Genomic DNA, 24,152 nt, shown 5'->3' with positions numbered 1-24,152 from the left:
TGTAACGTAACCAGTGGATCTAACTAGTTCTGAAGTTTTCCAAAACTAAATAAAACTTCGTCAATTCTTGTGCCAACAAAATACAAGAAAAGTAAGTACTTTTTGCAGTTAATAGATGTGGAAATCATCACTACCAACCACTGGGGAGTTCTTAAAACTGCCAAATATATACACCTATGCCACAGTTCTTCTAGAAAGATGAAACCTAGCTTTAGCAATTATTTTTACAACCAGACTGTTTTTTTTTTTCCATGACACACATACCTTCCCCAACGTAGGCGTCCCTTCCATAAATGAACAGCTTATATCCACACTGTTTTTCCAAGACCTCAGGCAAGACTTTAAACACAAAAATATCTGAGTTCGAGGTGGACCCCTCCCCAAGGGTCTTTGGATATAGTATATATGCATCATAGGTCTTTCCATCTGAAGCTAGAGGGGAAAGTAAAATATTTAGATGTATTTGGATCCAATCTATTTGGACCAAAAGATTTGGTAAAGTCAATACCCCAAACATGCATTTCGGAATGAATTATTAATTTTGTGGGGGGGGATGGTATGAATGAAGCAGCAATGCCAAAGTACAACAACTTTTTAAAGTGTTCATCTACAAGTTTCTATTTATTGTGCTTTACACTATGAAGGTGTTCTTATGTTGTTGAATGGCCACCTCAGGTGCAGAGATTGTCTATCTCTTGGTCTGGGAACTATCCTTACCTCACTGGTCTTATCTTCTTCCCCAGTGTCTTGGCCCTGAATTCTATCATTCTTCCTTTTATGTATTATTGCAGTATTGGGTTTTTTTTTTTTTTTGCAAGATTTAAACAAAAGAGAAAGTGAGAGGTTCCCTGACACATGAAAATCATTATTTCTTTCTTTTGAAGACAGATCATGGGGTCATCTATGTCCTAACCAGCATGGAGCAGGCCCTCAACAATGCATATTGGATTTACAAACAGATGCTCTCAATGCCTGTCTACCCCACCATTAGGAACACTAAAGCAGTAACCTGGAAAACAATGCTATTTAGTCTATTCAGTTCCAAAACTATAATTATGTACAAGAATAGCTACTATTCTTGCATATGCCACATTTCATTTTAAAATTTAAGTAAACACCCTCTCAGCCATCTTCTACATCGCTTGACTACCCCTTATCTCCAACAAGGAAATATTGCATAGAATACAAAGTTGTACCTTTTGGAGGGAGAAAATCATAGCAAGAATCCCTGTACCAAAGCACAATGTCAACCTTGAAGATTTTGTAGATGAAAACAGAGCATGTAATTACTAGAGTTAACATGACAAACACACCAATTGTGTGCTTCTTGAAATCAGGGACTATGGCAGAAAAGAGGGAAAAAATATATTAGAATCAAAAGAATTAAAAATTTGAGCATACCAAATTAAATATCATCATCCCAGAGAAACCATTTTTGGGATTGGCCTGCAATCCCAAATCCCTGATAATATTAACCTATTCATTATCACAACTTAGTAACGCATACTAATGTACAAAGCCATCTAGAATTGATACTGTATAAAACTGAGGTGCATTGTATTAAATTTCCACCTAAATCTTATAATACAGTTGACCCTTTAACAATACAGGTTTGAACTGTGTGAGTCCATTTATATGCATTTTGGGTTTTTTTTTTTCTTTACAATACCATACTGTAAATGTATTTTCCTTATGATTTTCTTAATAGCACTTTCTTTTTTCTAGCTTACTTTATTATAAGAATACAGTATGTAATACATACAACATACAAAGTATGTGTCAATCAACGGTTCATGTTATCCATCACGTTTCCGGTCAACAGTAGACTATTAGTAGTTAAGTTTGGGGAAGTCAAATTTATACTCAAATTTTTGACTGGGAATGGGGGTGTTGGTGCTCCTAATTCCCATGTTGTTCAAGGGTGCACTGTATACAATAACACAGAAAAAAATGCCAAAGACCATGGGATAGAGCACTTCAGAGTAAAACAAGTCAAAGTCACACAAAAGCCTACAAAAGTTTCTGGAGGTACAAGAGTTAGCTGGGGAAAGCTGAAGTTTGGGGGTAAGGAAAGAAAGGGCTTAGGGATGCCATACAGTATGTTTCACTCTTCCACACTCTCTCAGCTCCACTCTAATTATTCATCCAAAGATTACAGTGGAGGAGGGACAGAGAAGTAAGGTGAAGGAGGGGTAATGGGGTGCAGTGTAGAGAAGAAAGAAGACAGTGGCTTCTAAATGACAGGGGCCATGCAGAAAAGAGAAATCTAACAGTTGCATCACTCTACTTTCCCAGTTTGGGTCTTTGATCCATCCGTAGCTGATTCGGGTATGAAACAGAAATCAGGATTGCACATTTTCCAGACTAATATCCAGTTGGCCCAATGAACAGTTCACATTTACAGCCTTAATTAGTGTAGCTTCACACAAGATCATGATACCTGTAGTGTAAATCTTCCAGATTTCTTGTTTTTATTCAAGTATTTCAAATACTGTTGAAATTTGGATTGGAATTTTTTTGAATCCATAGATTCATTTGGGGAGAACTGATACCTTTATAATACTGAGTCTTACAATCTATGAACATTGTATAACCATAGGTCTTCTCTAATTTATCTCAATAATGTTTTGTTTCTTTTTTAGTTTGTATCACACTTTTGAACAGACTTTGCTAGACTTATTCCTCAGTATTTGATAATTGTTGATACTACTGTAAATGTAATCTTCTAAATTTAGTTTCTGTTTGTTGTTGGTATTTATAGACATACATAGAAATACCATATATATGCACATATATGCATATGTTTATATATAGACGGAAAGACCAGTGATCTTGCTAAATTCATTTACTAATTCTAATAATTTGTCTATAGGTTTTTAAATTTTCCTCCATGTACACATTTATAAATACCCTATTTTTAATTCAACTACAAACAATCAAAATATTACACAAAGATTTTCAATACTGTGTTCGATTACACAGTTGAAGAGAACTAGTGATTTCTGACTTCCTTTCTGCAAAGTGGATATTTAGGCTTCCCCTGTTCATCCATTATTCTGTCATTTACCTAAAAATATTCATCAGATACCTATGATATGCCAGATTTAAGTCACTACTAGCTCTGGATATAGAATGAATGGTAAGATAAATGGTCAGCACCATCACAGAATTTAAGTCAAGGAAAGAAAACTAAGTATGACAGATACTGTGACAGGGACATGGGGTTCTCTGAAGTATGTAACAGAGACACTAACCTCGTCTCTTTGGGCAGAGAGCTTGTTAAGAGCAGACAGCAAGACAGAAAGCTTCCTAGAAGTAGTTCAGCTGACAAGTGAAAGAATAGAAATTTGCCAGGTTAAGAGGAATCCAAGAGCTTCTAAGCAGAGGAAATAGCATTGCAAATTTCAAAATCATGGAATCTTGCAACAGGAAACCAAAACTTCATTTCAAATATTTTGTTGTTTACCTGGATGTATCAATTGGATATATGCTGAATTTATACCATCTGTATTCTTGGCTACACAGGTAAATGGATATAGATAAAATCTACTTTCCACTTCTGAAATATTAAGTACTGTGATGATTGTGTTCTTTCTTTTGGTTGAAGGATTTTCCACTCTGTTCAAAAGAAAGAGAATACATGAAGTTGTTTGAGTAAAACTACTACAACTGAGACATATACACATGGTTTATCTCTTAATTCGCCACATGAATTACAGCAGAAGTTATCACCAGCCCTAAGCACAGGGATAGTAATCGGGCTGTTGGCAACACTGATCTGAGATTTTATAGCCCAAAGACCACAGTCAGTGAAAGATTCAGTAGCAGAGATCATGTTAAAATTATCAGCTTCCAAGAAGAAAAAATGGATGCACATGCTAGTCACCATGGGGCACTGAGAAGAATGCACGAAACAGGAGATTGGGGCAGATGACCAAGGAGAATGCTAAGGAGTCAGGAGCTGATCCCTAGAGAGGAATCAGAAAGCCACTAGAGACTTGAGAGGTAGAGTGCCAGGCTCTTGGCCCACCTAATGAGTCTTTCCTAAACTGCTCTTAAAAACCCAGAATATCATGAAGGGTAATTCAGGAAAGTTGCTTCATTAGAATTCTGTAACACATCTACCTATGGTCAAGAGAAAGCCTTCCAAGTGGTTCGGAATTTACACCATGAGGATATGTATTTTTACCTTAAGTGTGTAAGTTCTTATAAATCCTGTTTAGCTCAGCAAAACTCAATATGGGCAGCAAAGGGTCAAGGGCCAGTCAACTGCCAACTAACTCTGCTATTCAATGAAACCATCAAGGTTGTATAAAGCATGATATGAAGTGTAATACCAAAACTTCTCGGTTGCAGATAGGCTTTTAGCATACTTACGGCAAATAATCCTCCACCAACACTGGGTCGTCTTCATCAATTAATGACCCATTCCACTTCCAGTAGACAAAGTCACTCAACTGGCCACTGACATTGCAGATCAACTGTAGCCTGGATCCTGCAAAGCAATGTATTTTTAATCAGAGCTATTGATTTTTATCTGATCTATCTAGATTAGTAAATGGCTATTGATTAAAAATTTTAAATTATAGAAAAGTACAAAGAGAAAGAAAAATTGCCCTTAAACCTACCACTCGGAGAGAACCGTGATTAGTACCTTCATGTATCTCATTCTTTGTGTATATGTGAAATTTTTAAAATGAAACATTATTGTCTACTATTTATAAATATTGTATACTGGGAACTTCAGCTCACATGATTAGCCTTCCAAAAGAGGCCATTTCATGGCTGCTTAGTATTCTGTAATACAGATCTACTATGATTAATGACTTTTCTATTGCCAAACACAATTTGCTTCTAATTTTTCATTAGTAGGATTAATATTCTAATGAACACCCTTGTGCATCAATATTGTACATATCCTGAAGTATTACTTTGAATCTGGAAGTAGAATTAAGAGATAAACATATTGAAAAACTCATCCTCCCTCTTCCAAATGAGACTGTACATATCTACACTTTGTCCAGCAGGGTATGTGAATGCTATCTCACCCCCAAGCCCCCAGATTCCAAATATATTTGCTTAGTCATTGTCCAATGAGAGAATTAAAAACGCCATTTAAATTTTTGTGTGAATTTCTTGGGATACCTGGGTGGCTCAGACAGTTAAGCGTCTGACTCTTCATGTTGGCTCAGGCCATGATCTCACGCTTTGTGAGTTGAGCCCCACATCAGGCTCTGCACAGACAGTGTGGAGCCTGCTTGGAATTCTTTCTCTCTGCCCTTCCCTGCCTCTCTCTCTCTCTCTCTCTCTCTCAAAATAATAAAGAAAGAAACTTTAAAAAAAAAAAAAAGTTTCTGCATTTCTTGAAATCATGGTGAATGGACATCTTTTATAAGTTCAGTATCAGTTTGTTTTTAAGAACTGTTTGTTATGCTTCCTGTCCATTATTTAATTGCTTCTCTTATTAACTCCACTGCTGTATGGGAGCTCTTTATTCACTGAGGATATTAACGTTTTATCATACATGAAAACTATTCCAAATAACTTTCAGAGTTCGTTGCTTTTGTTTTATTTCTGTCTATGGAAATTCTTTGATATTTCTCTCTCTCTCTCTCTCTCTCTCTCCCCCTCCCTCCCTCTCTCCCCTTTTTTGGTCAAATTTCTGTTTTATATGTTTTCACAATTTTTTCTAAAAGCTTTACCACCAAATCAGGAAAATACCCAAGTACATTTTCATTGAGGTATATAATGTTTTCATTGTTCTTACTGTTTTAGTTCTTTACTCTGTCTAGAATGTAATTGGGTATGGTGCGAGGGAGAGATTTAACTTCATGTTTTTATCCAAATAGCTCATTTATAATTTCAGAACCCCTTATTGGATAATAATTTGTAATGCCACTTTTGTCATAAAATAAATTATTTGGGACTTTCTTGGTTGAGCTAAATGTGTATACTGATGTCAAGAGTACCACAATCTTAATTACTATAGTTTTAGGGTAAACATTGGTATTATTTAGAGCTCTTCTTGTCAATACTATTTTAATAATCTCATCATTTTAATATTCTGGGTGAATTTAAGAATCACTTGCAAACTTTTGAGCCCATTCATATTTTTGTCAGAATTCCATTAAAACTGTAATTTTAGGGGAGCCTGGGTGGCCCAGTTGGATAAGCATCCACCTTCAACTCAGGTCATGATCTCACAGCTCTGGGTTCGAGCCCTGCATGGGGCTCTGTGCTGACAGCTCAGAGCCTGGAGCCTGCTTCGGATTCTCTGTCTCCCTCTCTCTCTGCCCCTCCCATGCTCACACTCTATGTGTCCCTCTCTCTCTCAAAAATAAATAACCATTTAAAAAATTTAAAAAAAAATAAAACTACAATTTTAAGAGTTGATATCTTTACAATCTCTAGTTTTCCATACAGGAAAAACATACATTTCTATTAAAGTTTGCCTTAAATTGGTGTTTCTCAAGACTGTTGCATTATTGCTCCCTTTTGAGTCTTTTTAGACATTTTTACCCTAATTGACTACCTCCCCATGAATTTTTAATGCCACAGACATACAGTATATCTGTTGATTGAGATTTTTTCCCTCTAAATACCAATTTTATCCCCACTGGAAACAACATAGCTCCCACTCCTTGTCAATATGCATGCTTTAAATCTCAGTTTTCCTGATATTTATATGTCAGAATTCTTTTCTCCCCTCTAAATCCTATTTATTTTTAAAAGATTTTGCCAAGAAACTATAGACATCTCTATGACATGTTGCAAACAGGATCTCTTTCCCCATTATGTTTTCTAGTTGGTTACTGCCAAACAAGTTCACCATTTTTAGAATATTGATTTTGTTACAAGCATTTTATGTATTTTAATGAAGTTGTTATAGACAATGTCCATTTAAAACCCATATCCCCAGGCCAAAAAGTACAAATAAAATTAAAAAGTGCAGTGTTCTGTGGTATACACTTGTGTATGAATAACTTTATTGACTGCTTATGAAAAGCAGAACTTTTTGGGGATCTTCTGACAAGATTTTTCTTTAATCTTAAAATGCTTTCTCTTCAGTGACACCATCTTTGGAGTCAGTCCCTATTCTCACCATCTCTATGCCACCTCGACGCCAACCTGCTGCTATTCCTCTTCTTTGGGGTCAGACCCCCAGATTTTAAAAGCAGTTTTAAATGAAGGAAAGGCCATTTTGCCACAGCTCAGTTCTCCAAGAAACTTCCATCTCCCACTGAAAGCCACAAGTCAGGAGGGAAACAATCACGTGCTGGAACTTCAGGGCCAACTGGAAAGCCAGTATGAACACTCACATCGGTCTTATTCACCACCAGCCTGAAGAAGCATGGTCCTGGAAAAGATGGCCCCTCTGTGCACACACGTAATTTATAAAAAGGAGAGGGCAAAGGAAGGAGACTGAGGCTCGATTACTAAAAATCAGCACCATGAAAACAAATGATAATGACTAATGGACACCAGAACTCAAATTACCAGAGGTTTTAATGAGGTGAGGTGACGGTCTTCAGTTCCATCTTGAACGCCACAAAAGAACTGTTTTTAAAAGTAAAAAGGGGGGCGCCTGGGTGGCGCAGTCGGTTGAGCGTCCGACTTCAGCCAGGTCACGATCTCGCGGTCCGTGAGTTCGAGCCCCGCGTCAGGCTCTGGGCTGATGGCTCAGAGCCTGGAGCCTGTTTCTGATTCTGTGTCTCCCTCTCTCTCTGCCCCTCCCCCGTTCATGCTCTGTCTCTCTCTGTCCCAAAAATAAATAAAAAACGTTGAAAAAAAAAAAAAAACTAAAAAGGGACTGACGGGAAAGAAGGAAAGATAAAAAGAATATCTAAACTGCTGAAGGACCCTATTTGCTCCTGATATCCTGATAAACCTCAATCACTTCTTCTTCCTCCATTCCCAACTCCTTCCGACTGTGATTATCAGCAATTCTCTGACCTTTGAAGAGAAGCCTGAGTGAATTCACTGGAACTCCCAGTCTTTGATAGTATGGTTCTTGGTGTTTCTTGAGACACGTTGTCTGTCCTCTTCACTTCAAAGTGAATCTCACTGCGATCCTGGCCAACGACTCTGAGTTTAATGTATGCTCTTTCCTTCTTATCCCGCAAGTCCCCACTTGAAGGCTTTGACTGCTGGTCAGACATAGTGATGATGGCTTCACCCAGGGTCTCCTCCTCACAGCAGTGGCCTTGGAGAAGTAGGCCTTCGCTCTGGGATTCACAAATCTATCTCTTCCCCACAGCACACCACCACAGCTGGAGGGACTTCTGCTATACCTAGAATATTAATTTTATATCTGGCCAATTAGTAATATATTAATTCTAATTTTAATAATAAAGTCATTTTCTCCCTTACAGTAAGCATGACTTGGTTCCTTTACTTATGGTTGTATCGGTGGGCACTTCTAAAATATGTTAAGTAATGATGGTTATGTGGGCATCTTTGTCTTGCTCTTGACTTCAGTGAGGGGGTCTATACCTGTAGAAGGTCTAACACAACAGTGGCTCACCATGAAGAATGTTAGTGACTACTGGTTTGAACTGATGTTATTTATTAAGTTAAGGAAGTATCCCTCAGTTCCTAAGTTATTTTACTGGTAATTTGTATTGAATCTTATCAAATGCCTATTAGACCTACAGGGTAATCACAGGACAGGGTGATGGGTGCATCAGACCAACATGATACATTAAAATATAATAACATATGATATATTAAAATATGTTTCTGAATATGAAGCTACTTTTAGATTTGGAGATCAATGTCACCTAAACTATAGAGCTCTAAAGTGTACACATCTAGGACAAGAATTCTTAACAGAGGCTATGGCCACCAGGGCAAAAAGCGGATCTTGGGCAAGAAAATCCTTAGATATTGCAATGGTTTGTGACCCTGCAAAGTGCACGGTACATCAACAGATATACAATGAAGGGAAGAAGATAGGGTGGGGGTAGGGTGAATGCCTTTTTAGGCTCTACAGGGGAGCAGTAATGAGGAGAAACAAAAAAGCATTGCTCTAGATTACTAGAATACTGCTCTAGATTCTATATTGGCTTATACGTAATTGTGAGTTTTCACATCTTTGTTTTTTTATACCTGTGAATGCCTTTATATTACCTCCCACCATTAATAACTGCTTGGACACATACAGCATCCATTGGTCCCAAACTTTTACCTTCTAATCTCTGTACAACTATTCACGGTCTTCATGCAGTTAGTTTCACAGAAGAGAACTTTATATGCCAGCCTGGTGTTTGACCCTCTGATACAAAAATCTGTTTTTATGTTTGGGCCAGTGGTTTTCCATAAAATTTTCAGTGACAGCAGAAATGTTCTATATTTGTGCTAATGCAGTAATCACTTGTCACATATGGTTATTAAGCCCTTGAAATATGGCTACCACGACTGAAGAACTAATTTTTAATTGAACTAAATTAACTAATTTACTTAATTTAAATTTACATGTACATAGTCACATATTGCTGGTGGCTATCGCATTGTACAGTTTAGGTCTGGATGCTTATAGGATTATGTCTTTGTTCCTGAAATAAAAAATTTTCACTGACTTGATGGTCATCCTAGAAAAAAAAACTTATCCTTTTTGGTCTCTTCTCTTATTCTTCTGCCTGAAAACTTAGCTCTGGTCATAAGAAATCCATCCTGTACCAGTCAGATAAATTACACTTCTCATTTCTAGTCCTTTTCAACTTGGTCTTTGGCTAGTGTTTCCATGGGTAATAAGTATCCACAGGAGAGTGGGGGTGGACAAATCAGACAAGGCTAGATTTTTGTCCTGAGAGGCAGGAAATCCAAAGAAACATTTAAAGACATAATCTGTGCCACTTTCCCACTAATGGTAGGTATATTCAGTAAATAATTTAGGTTATGTGTAGTAAAGGCAGAGTTTATCTTAATCTTGAGTTCAAAATAATGATTTCAGCATATTCTGATTGGAGACCACTTACCCAGACTTGCTTCCATTGTCTCATTAGTTGGACTCACAATTATAGGCTTCACAGGCTTGTCTTCCTCTGAAAGACAAACATCAGCAGGGGTTCTTAGTCTCTTACAGAGCAGAATCTCAGCGGATGACAACAGTTAGCAAAATATACCAAAATATATCACATGGAGTCTGGCCAGATATTCCCCTGAGAGCCCAGCGCATATATGGCAGGAGAGAGAGGGCAAGAAGTGAAAGGAGGAGGCCACCACAGAGGCCACGGCAAAACCATGAACGCCTGCCAGAAAGCCTGGGCCCTGCTGAGTCCATCAAGTTTGGTGCTACAAACACACATATCACCAGGACTCCAGACCAGTGCCTCTTCCTAAAGCAAATCAGGAAAAGCGAGTAGCTGTGGCAAGGTACTTCTGTGGATGAAGCATTATTAACCAGAAGGACCGTCCAGTGCTAGACCTGCTTGTATTTCGTAATTTTAGTAATGACCCAAGAGTGGAGTGCCAAGAAATTTGGCATCACTTATTAAAAAGGGTGGACAAGTATTAAGGAGCTCCAGAAATCCATCTGAGTTTTATTTACAAGAAGACGGACTTCAAAGGTTGATCTGTAGCCAAGCCTGAGAAACTATGAGCTGGAATGGCCAGGATTCCACCATAGTCAAAACAAAACAAAACACAAAAGGCAAAACAACAACAACAACAACAACAACAACAACAAAGCAAACTCCATCAGAGCAGGATATTGTCTCTTTTGTCCCCTGACATATACCTAGGACAGTGTGCCTGGCATAGAGTAGATGCTCAATTAATATTTTTGAATCTGCCTTTATGAAAACAAAATATGACCTCATCTCTGATGAAGTATATTATTTCTATAGAAGGGATCAGAAAATGAGACAGAGGGTATTTAAAACATATTTGACCTATCTAAAAAATTCCCTAGTTCTCTCTAAAATTCTGTCTGCTGCTCTGGTTGCCGTATGTCAAGAAAGACAAGCCAGAGCTACACAATGGCCAGAGAGAAGCTGCTAAAATCTCAGGATGGTAGTGATATAAAGACTGCTGGAAATTATAATGCACTGGTGCTTGTAGGATGTGGGCAAGGAATTAATTTTGATTCAATAAAATTAACGTTTAAAAAATATAAATTATTAGATGATTGAGAACACGTAGCTATAGGTAGGGTGATCATATTTTGGAATTACCTGAGATAGTCCCCATTTTTGCCTCTTGTCCCAGCATAATTACTATAATTACTAATAAGACTCCTTTAACTTTTAAAGTCCTGGTTAAAGTAACTCTTCTATTACCGAAAGCTTACGAAATCTGACACAGAAAGGTTGAACATTCTGCCCATCCCCAGGTAATGTAGGAGTGCATTTTCTTGTAAAATAGCTTCTAGGGGAAACATAGTTAATAGAGAATTGAAAGCCTCGAGAAGATTTACTAGAAAAATCATCATACACCTTTTTACTTCTCCTCTGTTCTGCACCAGGCACATGACCACACGTTGAGCATATCTGATTGCTGATCTCCCCAACAGTCTTGGAAGGTTGTATCCCATTACAGAGGAGGAAACAAACAGGCTTAGAGAGGTCAGGCAAGCTAACAAGAAACTAACAAGAGGTAGAGCGTGCTCTGGGAGTGCAACGTGTTCCAAAGCCCATCAGCGTCCACCCCATCACACCAACAACCCTCACTGCTGCACACTCAGACTCCCCAAGCGAAAGACCTTGGAACTACTCTTCCTCATACACCAGCCACAGGGAACTCCAGAGCTCTCTGGAAGAACCATCTTTAGCCATGCCAAAGAACAAGCCTCTTGCTTCCATTGGAAAACAGCTCTTAACTGTTGGTCGAATTAGCCCTGCATCTGAGGCAGGAATGCAAAACACAGACGTGGTATTAGCAACAAAGACTAAACTAACAGCCATGTGACATTTGGCAAGTCACCAACCTGCTCCTGGGTTTAGCTCTTCCATTAACAACGAAGGGAATACTAGAATCATGATTTCTGGGCCTTCCCAGGTTCAAACTCCTAGGACTGGAGCTATGACTCACCTAGAGTGAGAAGTTCTATAACCCGGGTAATACGATACTGCTTTCCCAAGTATGTATAGGATGCTTGACAAGTATAGTTCCCCTTATGTGCTGCAGTCACATTCGTCATGATGAGTCTATTTGTCAGTCCAGTAAAGTTCACATTGTCAAGTAGCAGAGGTTTGCAATCCTAGACAGAGGGAGAGGAAGGGAGTATTGAAAACCAATTAATGAATTCCCCCTGCCTACCAGCAAAAGAAACTCTGTTTTTTCACATTGGTAAATGTTTTACAAATGTGTCTATTTATGTGTATGTATGTGTATACACACACACACACATATGTATACATGCATATTTATGTTCATATATATTCATACATATGTGAATTGAAAACCTCAGGAGAATTTACAAAAATAATCTCACATGCCTATTTTTTTTTTCTCACATGCCTATTTATTTCTCTTCTGTTTTGCACCAGGCACATGATCACAAGTTGAGCACATGTATGAATACATGTATGACCATGTTCCTTACATACAAGTTTTAATATAGTATGTTTTGGGCAATACTCACAATTACATTTCCAGGATATTAAATGTTTATGCCTATGAGCCTTGCACTTTGAAGACAAGTGAAGACAAATTTATTTGCAAGAAAAACATGTTTGAGGAAAGAATGCTAACACCATATTTTCTTAGTAATGCTGTACTTCCTTTCTTCATTGACATTATTTATTTTGTATTTCTTCACCCCTGTAAGATGATTCCCCACATAAGCTCCAACCAACTAGGTAGAGCGAAAGTACCAAAAAACGTGATGTGTTCCATGGAGTGCTAGCCAATCCACTTTCAAGACAGTCATAGAAACCACTAAATTATTTCAGGATCACTTAATATTTTTAATAAAGCAAAAATACATATGTTTTATGATAAACAGGGATCTCTTAAAAACCTTAAATTTATAATCAGTCTTATCATTAAATATCTTTTATTTCTACTATACTTTTCTCAATCTTACTAAATCAAATAAAATTAAGAGAAAGTAAGATTTTTATTAAGCTGCAAATTAAATGTATGTAGTCTTACAACTTTTAAAAAAAATTTCTAATAGGTTTCACACACAAAAGCAAACAACATGTCACATGAAAAAGTCCTCTGCAGATTCACCCTATGGTCCAAGACAGAAAACTGATTTTATCTGACAGAAAAGTAAAATACCATATGTAATATAAAATTACCTTATGCCACTGTATTTTGGGTAACTCATGCTTCTCGTCTCTATAAAAATCCAAATAAGGACACACAAGTTGTCCATCTCTTGCAATGGGTAGTTTCTGTGTAAATATAGCTTCTGCATTGTAACACAAGTTAGGTTCATGCTGCACAAACTTAATAGCTATTTTAATTTTGAGGCAGTAAGTTGAATTTCTAAAACAAATCAAAATAGGTGAATTAAGCACCATTAAAGATGTTTCCATCCTTAACGACTGCAGCCACACAGAACACATGTTTGTAACATTATTAATCCCTTTCTTACCTTACTGCACAATAGTAATGTCCCGAATCCTCTACCTTAGCGGGAACAAACCAAAGTTTATCTTTGTGCTGATGAATCCTGGAGTCTACTTCCATAGATATAGGTGTCTTGCTGTCATTTTTATACCAAATTATAGTGCCTTTCTTTTCGTTCGGGTTAAGAAGACATGAACGAACATCAATTTCATACGCAGATGAAACTAAAACTACTTTTTCTTCACGTTCCTCACAAGTATCTTTAAAAGGGAAAAGGGGAAAGTAATTTCCATGAGAAATTCGTCAGTGATTTTTAATGTAATATCTACATATAAACACATCAATTATAAAATACATAAATTCATATTATATATGAGTTTTAACGGCTTTATGATTAAAAGTATAATCTTGGGGGCACCTGAGTGACTCAGCTGGTTAAGTGTCCAACTCTTGGTTTCGGCTCAGGTCATGATCTCACGATTTGTGGGTCTGAGGCCTGCTAGGCTCTGTACTGACAGTGCAGAGCCTGCTTGGGATTCTCTCTCTCCCCCTCTCTCTCTGCTCCCCTTTGCTCGTGCTCTTTCTCTCTCAAAATAAATCAATTAACTTAAAAACATTTTTTTTAAATAAAAATATCATCTTGGAAGTCTGAAAGATTTATGTACAAATCCAGTTGTGTCACCGACTAGCTGTGTGTCCTTGGGAAAGCTATTTAACCTCTCTTATCCCTTCCTGTCCATCTAAAATTTGGTGCTAATGTAGCAGGAGAGATATCTACTTCAGTACAAAATGGACTGGATTTGGCCTCCCACCTAAACAATTTTTAAAATGGACCATGTATATGAAACAACAATATTCAAGACATTGAACATCAGGGAACAAAAGACAGAAATACTCGAAAGATGGAAAACAAAACAGGTGAGCCCTACAATTTTCCCAAGTTACTAACTAGAGAAAGATTGTAGGTCATGACATTGCAAGGAGGAAACACAGGCAAAGCCCAGTGTTCTCTCTGAATGGAGAAAATAGAGCTGGGAATCCAGGTAAACCATAAGTTTGCAGGACAGAATACCAAAGGGATTATAACTGTATAGATACATAGAGCTTTGAAGATAAGTCTCCCTTAAGCTTTCAGCTGAGTACCAATTAGCATAAGCACATTAGAAGTGCCAAGGCCAGGGGCGCCTGGGTGGCGCAGTCGGTTAAGCGTCCGACTTCAACCAGGTCACGATCTCGCGGTCCGTGAGTTCGAGCCCCGCGTCGGGCTCAGGGCTGATGGCTCGGAGCCTGGAGCCTGTTTCCGATTCTGTGTCTCCCTCTCTCTCTGCCCCTCCCCCGTTCATGCTCTGTCTCTCTCTGTCCCAAAAATAAATTAAAAACGTTGAAAAAAAAATTAAAAAAAAAAGAAGTGCCAAGGCCAGAGTGAAAACTGCCAAAAGGATTAGAGTGAATATCCACTGGAGCACACCCTTGCTAGTAACATTTGATGTTTTCAACAGGCAGAATGAAAAGCCTCCTTAATCATGGGGCATCAGGTAAAGTACCCAGATGATTCCGACCCACCAGATGGGACGTATTAGGCCCCATACAAAACCTTGTTCTGATCATGACTAATAAAGCTTAAAATCAAAACCTGAAAAGACCAACTACTTCCAAGTAATAACCTTGTGGCCAAACAGTTCAAGAACATTTTTAACAATACAAAAATATCCAGCACCCAAAATGGTAAAATTTACAATGACCAGCATTCAATCAAAAATTATCAGGTGTGCAAAGAAGTGGGACAATACAATCAATAAGAAGAAAATAATCAGTCAATCAAAACTGACCCAGAATTGACACAGATGATAGAATGGATTGAAAAATTAAAATAGTTATTACTACTCAGTTCCATTTGTCCAAGATACTAGATCAAGCATGTTGAGTAGAGACATGAAAGAGAGGTTTTAATGAAATTTAAATCAAATTTCTAGTAATGAAAACTACAATGTTGACTTAAAAAAAAACACTGGATATGATTAATGGCAGATTTGACAATACAGAAAAAAAGATTAGTGAACCTAAAGGCATGGCATTAGAAACTATCCAGAATTAAACACAGAAAGAAAAATAACAGAAATTTTACAAAATAAAATTAGTTAGCTGCAGGACAACTTCAATACATGTCATATAAATTCCTGAAGAAAAAGGAGAAGAGAGGTGGGTGAAACATAAAAAGTACTTGAAGAAATACAGGTTTTCAAGATTTTATTAAAATAATGTATACACAGATCCCCAAATCACAATAAACCCTAAGGGGAAAAAAAAAAACCATGACAAAAACTACACCAAACACAAAAATGATGCAGCCTTCTTGTCAAAAACAATACAAACCAGAAAAGAGTAAAATAACGATAAGTACTGAAAGAAAAAATTACCAACCTAGAATTCATGATCTAGTAAAAATATCTTTCAAAAACAGGAGCAAAATCAACACTGTTTTTTTCAAATTATAAAAGCTGTGAAAATTCACCACCAGTACATCTATGCTAAAAAATATATATATGTAAGGAAGTTCTTCATAATGAAGGAAAATAGTATCAGATGAAAAATGAATCTATATAAAGGAATAAATTCTCAGAAATGTTTCTTCCATGGGTAGTTATAAAATAATTTTTATTATTTAAATATCTTTAAAGATAACTGAATGTTTAAAGCAACAATTTTTTAAAAAGCATTGTGAGATTTATAACACGTAAAGAAGTAAAATATATGGGAACAATAAGGCAAAGTTCAATAAAGGAGAAGTGGATGCGTATTGTTCTAAATTTTTTATACTATAATTGAAATAGTATAGTATCACTTAAAAGTGGATAGCAGTAAGTTAAAGATGGATACCATAATCCTGAGAGCAGCTATTTTAAAAACAAACAAGTTATTAGTATAAGCCAGACATAGGAGATAAATATGAATTATGAAAATTCTCAATCCAAAAGGCAGCAAAAAAGTGAAACAAAAATGAAAAGAATTTATAGGACAAAGAGAAAATAAAATATGATCCTAAATTAAACCCAAATGTATTAATAATCATATTAAAATATTTTAATGGTCTAAATACCCCAACCAAAAGGCAAAGATAGTTAGACTGGATAAAGAAAGAAGGACCCAACTATATGCTGCCTATTATTCACACACTCTCACACATACACACACTTTAAGTATAAAGACACAAATACATTAAAAGTAAAAAAGAGAAAATATCTACCATAATACAAATCAAAGGAAAGTATGAATGATTATTATATTATCCAATTTTACAGTAAAGAACATTACCAGGATAAAAATGGCCACTTCATTACAATAAAGGAGTCATTTATCAAGAGGTACACAGTAATCCTAAATGTTTATTCACCTACTAACAGTGCTTCAAAATACATAAAGCAAAACCTGATAGAACTTCAAGGAGAAATAAAGAAACTCACAATTACAGTCAAAGATTTCAACACCATACTCACAATAATTGATAGAACATGTAAAACAGCCATATAATGATAATGATATAAAAGATGTGAACACTGTCAATGAATTTGGCATAATCAATTTTTTTAACTTGTTTTTAATGTTTATTTTTGAGAGAGAGACTGACAGAGCATGAGTCAGGGAAGAGCCAAGAGAGAGAGGGAGACATAGAATCCAAAGCAGGCTTCAGGCTCCAAGCGGTCAGCACAAAACCTGACACGGGGCTTGAACTCACAAACTGTGATATAATGACCTGAGTTGAATTCTGACGCTTAACCAACTGAGCCACTTAGGCACCCCTGGTGCAATCAATATTTCTAGATAATTCTACCCAACAGAGCAGAAGACACATTCTTTTTGAGTGCACACAAAAAATTTTATCATATTCTTGTTCATAATCTAATATTCAATAAATTCAAAAGGATTCAAATTAGACAAAGTATGTTCCCTGGTGACAACGGGACTAAACTAGAAATCAATAATAGAAAGAAATCTAGGGGCGCCTGGGTGGCGCAGTCGGTTGAGCGTCCAACTTCAGCCAGGTCACGATCTCGCGGTCCGTGAGTTCGAGCCCCGCGTCAGGCTCTGGGCTGATGACTCGGAGCCTGGAGCCTGTTTCCGATTCTGTGTCTCCCTCTCTCTCTGCCCCTCCCCCATTCATGCTCTGTCTCTCTCTGTCCCAAGAATAAATAAAAATGTTGAAAAAAAAATTAAAAAAAAAAAAAAAGAAAGAAAAAGGGAAATTAGAAAGTAATTTAACCTGAATAAGGAAAACAAAACATATCAAAACTTGTGGCATGCACTGGCAGCAGTACCTAGAGGAAAGAAGACAGCACTAAATGTCTACAGAAGAAAAAAGATCTCAGATTACTAACGTCAGTTTCCACTTAAGAAACTAGAAAAAATGTATATACCCAAAAGATCTGAGAGAAAAACTGATGAAATAAAAAACAGAAAAATAATAAAGTCAAAGATACCAAAAACTAGTTCTTTCAGAAAATCCATCAAATTGATATATGTCTAGCCACTGATCAGGAAAAAAGAGGGTGACATCTCTTATTACAAATATTTTAAAGGGATAATAAGAAACTCTTATGAACAATTTTATACCAGTAAATTTAAGAATTTGAATAAAGTGAGCAAATTCCTTGACTATAAACTTCTCAGAAGAAAAAGATAACCCGAAGAGACTTATAAATACTAAATAAAGTAAATCTGTACTCGAAAAACTTCCAAAGAGAAAACTTCAGGCCCACATGGCTTCACTAGGAGAAATAACACCGATTTTATATAGTCTTCCAGAAAATTGAAGAGTCAATAACACTTCTGGTTTACTTTGAGCTCGGCAGTATTCAAATGTCAAAAACAAAGACATGACCAAAAAAGAAGCCCACAAACCACTCCTCATCGTGAACATAGATGTAAATGGTTTTTAAAATATTTTAGCAAACTGAATCCTACAATGACATCAAAAAAGGATAATGTATTATAATGTACATAACATCAAAGGAATACAAAGTTGGATCCACCTCTTTTAAAAACTCTATGAAATTCCATATTTGAACACCTTTTAAAAGAAAAGTTATATGATCATCTCAACAGTGCAGAGAAAGCACTTGACAAAATCCAACATCCATTCCTGATAAAGACTCTCAGCAAACTAGAAATGGAGGGGAACTTTCTGAACCTGATAAAAGACAGGTATGAAAAACCTACAGCTAATCATATAGTATTATTAGGAACAAAGCAAGGATGTCCACTGTAACCACTTCAATATTATACTGGAAGATCCAATTTGTACATTAAGGCAACAAAAAGAAATAAATGGCATTCAGATTGAAGGGGAAAGAAAAATGTCTTTATTTGCAGACAACATGACCATCTGTGTAGACTATGCTATGAAATCTACATAAGACCTGGAAGGATTAATAAATTGTAGGATATGAATATGCAAAATTAAATGTGTTTGTATACACAAGCAAAAAATAACCGAAAACTGAATTTTTAAAATACCATTTCTAATAGCGTCAAAAGATACGACTAAAGAATAAATCTGACAAAAGATGCTTCAGACCTATCCAATGAAAATTACAAAATGTTGCTTAAATAAAGTTCTAAATAAATGAAGAAATGTATAATCTGTTCATGGGTCAGAAGAATCAATTTTGTCAAGATGTCACTTCCCTCTAAATCGATTTATATTCAATTCCATTTCATTCCAAATATGAGCAGGATTTTTTTTTTGTATAAATTGGCAAGCTGATTCTAAAATTCATACAGAATGAGTCAACAATTTTGATTTTTTAAAAATGTTTTAAGAAGTTACACTGCTTTATTTCAGCATTTATTATAAAGCCACAGGAATTACAACAGTGCAGTATTGGTATACAGATAAATAGGTCACTGGAATAGAAGTCTCAGAAATAAGACTGGAAATTTTTTTCCATCAAAGGCTTCCAATAATCAAAACATTTATTTAAGGGCGCCTGGGTGGTTCAGTTAGCTAAGCATCCTGATTCTTGCTTGATCTCGGCTCAGATCATGATCTCAGGGTCATAGGATCAAGTTCTGCTTTAGACTCCATGCTGAGTGTGGAGCCAGCTTAAGATTCTCTCTCTCTCTCTGTCTCTGTCTCTGTCTCTCTCTCTCTGCCTTTCCCCCACTCCCTCTCTCTCTCTTAAAAAAAATACAAAAACAAAACAAAAAAAACAAACACATTTATTTAATAACAAACCAGCTAAATCTCAGTGGAACAGAACAGTTTGTGTCTTTGTAACTTAAAATACTGTCATCCCCTTTTCCCAGCTCCACTCTAGCCTTGAAAACAGAAGCCCGGAAAACACAACAGCTGTGAAAAACAGCAGGCTTTCAAGAGGAGACCAGGTCTGGAGCTCCTCAGAAAGTCCTATTCTTTTTTTTTTTTTTTTTTTTTTTTTTTTTTTTTTAAAATTTTTTTTTTTTTTTTTTGGGACAGAGAGAGAGAGAGCATGAACGGGGGAGGGGCAGAGAGAGAGGGAGACACAGAATCGGAAACAGGCTCCAGGCTCCGAGCCATCAGCCCAGAGCCTGACGCGGGGCTCGAACTCACGGACCATGAGATCGTGACCTGGCTGAAGTCGGACACTTAACGGACTGCGCCACCCAGGCGCCCCAGAAAGTCCTATTCTTAGAGCACTGCCATGAATTTACCTGACTGGATGCTCCTTGGAAAAGTCACAGAGTGGTGTTGTACCAAAAAATAAATAATCCAATTAAAAAATGGGCAGAAGACATGAATAGATATTTTTCCGAAGAAGACATACAGATGGTCAACAGACACATGAAAAAAATGCTCAGCGTCATTCATCATCAGGGAAATGTAAATCAAAACTACAATGAGATGTCACCTCACACCTGTCAGGGTGGCTAAACTCAACAACACAAGAAACAACAGGTGTTGATGAGGATGTGGAGACAAAGGAACCCTCTTGCACTGTTGGTGGGAATGCAAACTGGTGCAGCCACTCTGGAAAACAGTATGGAGGTTCCTCAAAAAGTTAAAAATAGAACTATCCTAAGATCTAGGAATTGCACTACTAGGTATTTACCCAAAGAATACAAAAATACGAATTCAAAGGAATATGGGCACCCCAACAGTGCAGAGCCTGCTTGGGATTCTCTCCCTCTCTCTCTGACCCTTCCCTGCTCACACTCTCTGTCTCTCAAAGTAAATAACTAAACATTAGAAAAAAAAAAAAACATAAAATTGAGATAAAAGTGGACAGGGGCGCCTGGGTGGCTCAGTCGGTTAAGCGTCCGACTTCAGCTCAGGTCACGATCTCGTGGTCCATGAGTTTGAGCCCCGCGTCAGGCTCTGGGCTGACGGCTCAGAGCCTGGAGCCTGCTTCCGATTCTGTGTCTCCCTCTCTCTCTGCCCCTCCCCTGTTCATGCTCTGTCTCTCTCTGTCTCAAAAATAAATAAACGTTAAAAAAAATTTAAAAAAAAAAGAGAGATAAAAGTGGACAGGTTAGCATGGTACCCTGTGAGGACTTCTAAATATTTAGCTACTAGGAACGGCGGTAGCAAAAACAGTATATGATAAAAAGAGTAAACTTTAAGAAGGTCTCAGCTAGACACCCTGTTCTGTTTATCTGGGATTTGCCCCACCACTCTACTGAAATTTTTCTGATCTATAAGTTTTAAGCTGACACATCAAATAAACAACTCTAAGATATCATCTTACTTAACTTATTTAAGTATCTGCATTTGACACCTATGATCCACTCATCCTTGAAACGCTTTCTTCACTTGGATCTCAGGACACTTGTCTGCTTCTCTTCTACTACATTTCAGGTCTGTCTTTCACTGAGTCTCTGATGAGTAGAAATTTGACCACCAACCTTGGAGATCTACAGTGTTGAGTCCTTGAAGGTCTTATCTTTTCCAACCGCATTCAGGTGACCCCATCTCATCTCATGGTTCTAGTACCAGCTGCTTTCTGAGGTCTCCAATTTTATATCCAGCCCAGAACTCTCCCCTGGGCTCCGGACTGCTTAGTCAACGTCACTATTTCCACACGGAATGGAGCTAAACTTAACATGTGTGGTCTGAACATGGATCTTCCCCTGCCCCATCAAGGGCAACTCTACCTTGCACTTGGCTCAGGCCAAACCCCTTAGAGTCAGCCATGATTCTCTTTCTCTCATACCCACATCCAATTTATCTTAAAATCCTGTTGGCTCTATCATCAAAATATACCCAAATTTTGAGTACTTCTCACTTCTCCTTGCCACCCTTGAACACGCTCCCATCAATCCTTGCCTAGATCACTGCAACAGCTCCTAAATGGTCTGTTTCTGCCTTTGCCTCCCCACGATCTATTCACCATGTAAGAACCAGAATGATCCTGTTAAAATAGAAGTCAGATCATCTCTCTGGTTTTGAACACAGAACGCTGCAGTTTTCTATTTCACACAGAGTATAAGCCAAGATCCTTAGAAAGGTCTATGGGTTCTATACAAACAACCCTCCATCATCCTCCCCCCACTACCATTATCCACATGACCTCGGCCTTTATCACATCCCTCACCTTTCACTCTGCTCCAACCACACTGGTATTTTAGTTCCTAGAACATGCAAGTACTCCTGGCCTCAGGGCCTTGGCACATGCTGTCTGAAATGTTTCTCCACTCCCAACCTGATATCTATATAGCTCCTGCCTCCCCCACTTCAGGTTTGACTCAAAGGTCAACTTCTCAGTGAGGCCTTTTCTGGCCACACTATCAAAATCTTTAACCTTCTGCCCACCCCAGTCTCCAAACTTTATATATCCTTTTCCTGATTTTTTTTCTATGTATGCTTCTTAGCATATGACATAATATATACTTACTTATCTAATGCATTGTTTCTCTTCCCTAGTGGAATGCAAACCCCATGCAGGCAGATATTTCTATTGGGGTTATTCACTGTGTCCCCAGCACCTAGAGCCTAGCACACAGTAAGGGCTAAATGCATTTGCAGTATGGTAAGAAGAGGAAAAAAGGGACAAAAAAATGAAGAAATCAAGAAAACAAAGAACTGTCTTATGATGGTTTTCAGTTCAGTTGTGGGTTCATAATGAATTTTGATACTTCTTGTGAATGAGAGCCAGGATTTCCCTTATCACACTCTTCAATCAGCAACAAAGTCGGAGAAGGCTTGGCCCTGACATTGGAGACCCGGACTTTAGCTCCTGCTCTGACACTAGCTACGTGAGCTTGGGCTTGTAAGCTCACTGTGCCCCAGTCTACTGTTCCATAAGTGAGAGAATGAGGAAGGAACATCCAGCAGTACGGTTTTGCGACCAGGAGGTCACAGATTCAATAGAACAGGAGAGAAAAAAATGACTCCATCACAGAAGGTACTTCATGAATTCTAAATAATAGAGTTCCTCAGCAAACAGGAACACAAGGAAATGCTTACTTACCGGCTTCCAGAGAAGAAATCAGTACAGCTATGAAACAAAGCCTGAGTAACACTTTCATATTCTCCTGGAAAAGACAGAAATGGAAGAAAAACCAAAATAAAAATGTCACTATTCCAGAAAAATCTCTAAAACCACACATGCTAACTCCCACCTGCCTCCACCCTCCTCCCCAAGTCACACTGATGGGTTAGTGCCCTGCATCAATGTGATCATGCTTCTGGACAGAAGTGGGGACAAAGTCAAACAACTTAAGGTTAAGAAAGCATCCATCATCTGTCCCAACATTCATTTCCCACCTTGTTTCCCACTCAAATTTCCCCCCAAGGTAATCTATGCTATATCCAAAGTGACTAGGCCCTAAACCAGCTTGCTTCTATTTGTGTGGATTTGTTCCCCACCCAGAATGTACCCTATTGCTAGGACCCACTTGCAAAAGTCTTCCCATACTCCCAGGTCCAGCTGAAAGGTCACACCTTCATTTTATAAGGTAAGATACTAAATCATTGGTACCAAATGGTATACCTAAGTAGAGATGCCCCAAAGAAGACTTTAAAAAAATAGTAACAACATATATAGAAAATAAATGGTTTTCGCTTCTCTGAAGCTATTTAAAATTTCTACAGTGAGCATGTATTTGTCTTGTCACAAAGGAAAAACAAAACAAAACAAAACAAAACAAAACAAAAAGACTCCATAGGCCCTGGGTGATTTAGAAGACCACACCAACATAGCATCGGCCTCAACAGGTATCTGTCAACCATAGGGCTACATGTGGGATGCAACCACATCAGGTACTTGATTGATACTGGAAAGAAAACATGCCCACTGCCTCATCAATAAAACAATGTCACTAAAATCATATCAATTGGATGTAAAAAGAAAAAAAAAACAATTTTTCCTACTCTTCTAAACTTCTTAAACCCCAATGAAGTTAATTTTCAGGACAGCCTCATTTTCCTTCTGAATGTTCCTTGTAGGTGCTCCTGAACAGGGCATACAGTAAGTTCTAGTCTCACACCTCCAGTGAACTTCTGCACAAATCGAGGGCCCGTGAATACCTCAGACTCAGTAGGCCTCCACCCAAACTCATCTTCTCCCCACCTCAATGACAGGCACAGCACTGCCCTGCACAGGCCACACATACTCCCACCCAACAAGAGATCTAGGCCAATGACCTTGAATCTACCA

The 24,152-nt window shown here is 37.7% G+C and overlaps 1 protein-coding gene and 1 pseudogene across 10 annotated transcripts in view; both read right to left on the bottom strand.

The window, feature by feature from the left end:
- Positions 1 to 24,152, bottom strand: part of IL1R1 (interleukin 1 receptor type 1) — an 80,239-nt gene that overhangs the window by 3,660 nt on the left and 52,427 nt on the right. For 7 of the 10 annotated variants that reach the window (XM_040454087.1, XM_040454083.1, XM_040454088.1 and 4 more), the window contains 9 exons: positions 22,965 to 23,028; positions 13,547 to 13,781; positions 13,248 to 13,437; positions 12,031 to 12,199; positions 9,978 to 10,043; positions 4,378 to 4,495; positions 3,467 to 3,618; positions 1,197 to 1,340; positions 265 to 432 (listed from right to left, as the gene is read on the bottom strand). In XM_040454087.1, the coding sequence (XP_040310021.1) occupies positions 265 to 432; positions 1,197 to 1,340; positions 3,467 to 3,618; positions 4,378 to 4,495; positions 9,978 to 10,043; positions 12,031 to 12,199; positions 13,248 to 13,437; positions 13,547 to 13,781; positions 22,965 to 23,022 (1,300 nt within the window). In that variant the 5' untranslated portion in view covers positions 23,023 to 23,028. Of the gene's footprint in view, positions 1 to 264; positions 433 to 1,196; positions 1,341 to 3,254; positions 3,325 to 3,466; positions 3,619 to 4,377; positions 4,496 to 7,187; positions 7,358 to 9,977; positions 10,044 to 12,030; positions 12,200 to 13,247; positions 13,438 to 13,546; positions 13,782 to 22,964; positions 23,029 to 24,152 lie in introns of those variants that run through there. The other 3 variants (XM_040454091.1, XM_040454090.1, XM_040454092.1) reach the window with 3 other exon arrangements.
- LOC121016441 (small ubiquitin-related modifier 1-like) lies at positions 7,796 to 8,933 on the bottom strand (annotated as a pseudogene).

Source organism: Herpailurus yagouaroundi, unplaced genomic scaffold (assembly GCF_014898765.1).
Source record: "Herpailurus yagouaroundi ecotype Mexico unplaced genomic scaffold, PumYag 210, whole genome shotgun sequence".
Lineage (NCBI taxonomy): Eukaryota > Metazoa > Chordata > Mammalia > Carnivora > Felidae > Herpailurus > Herpailurus yagouaroundi.
This window is presented reverse-complemented; position numbering and strand designations above follow the sequence as displayed.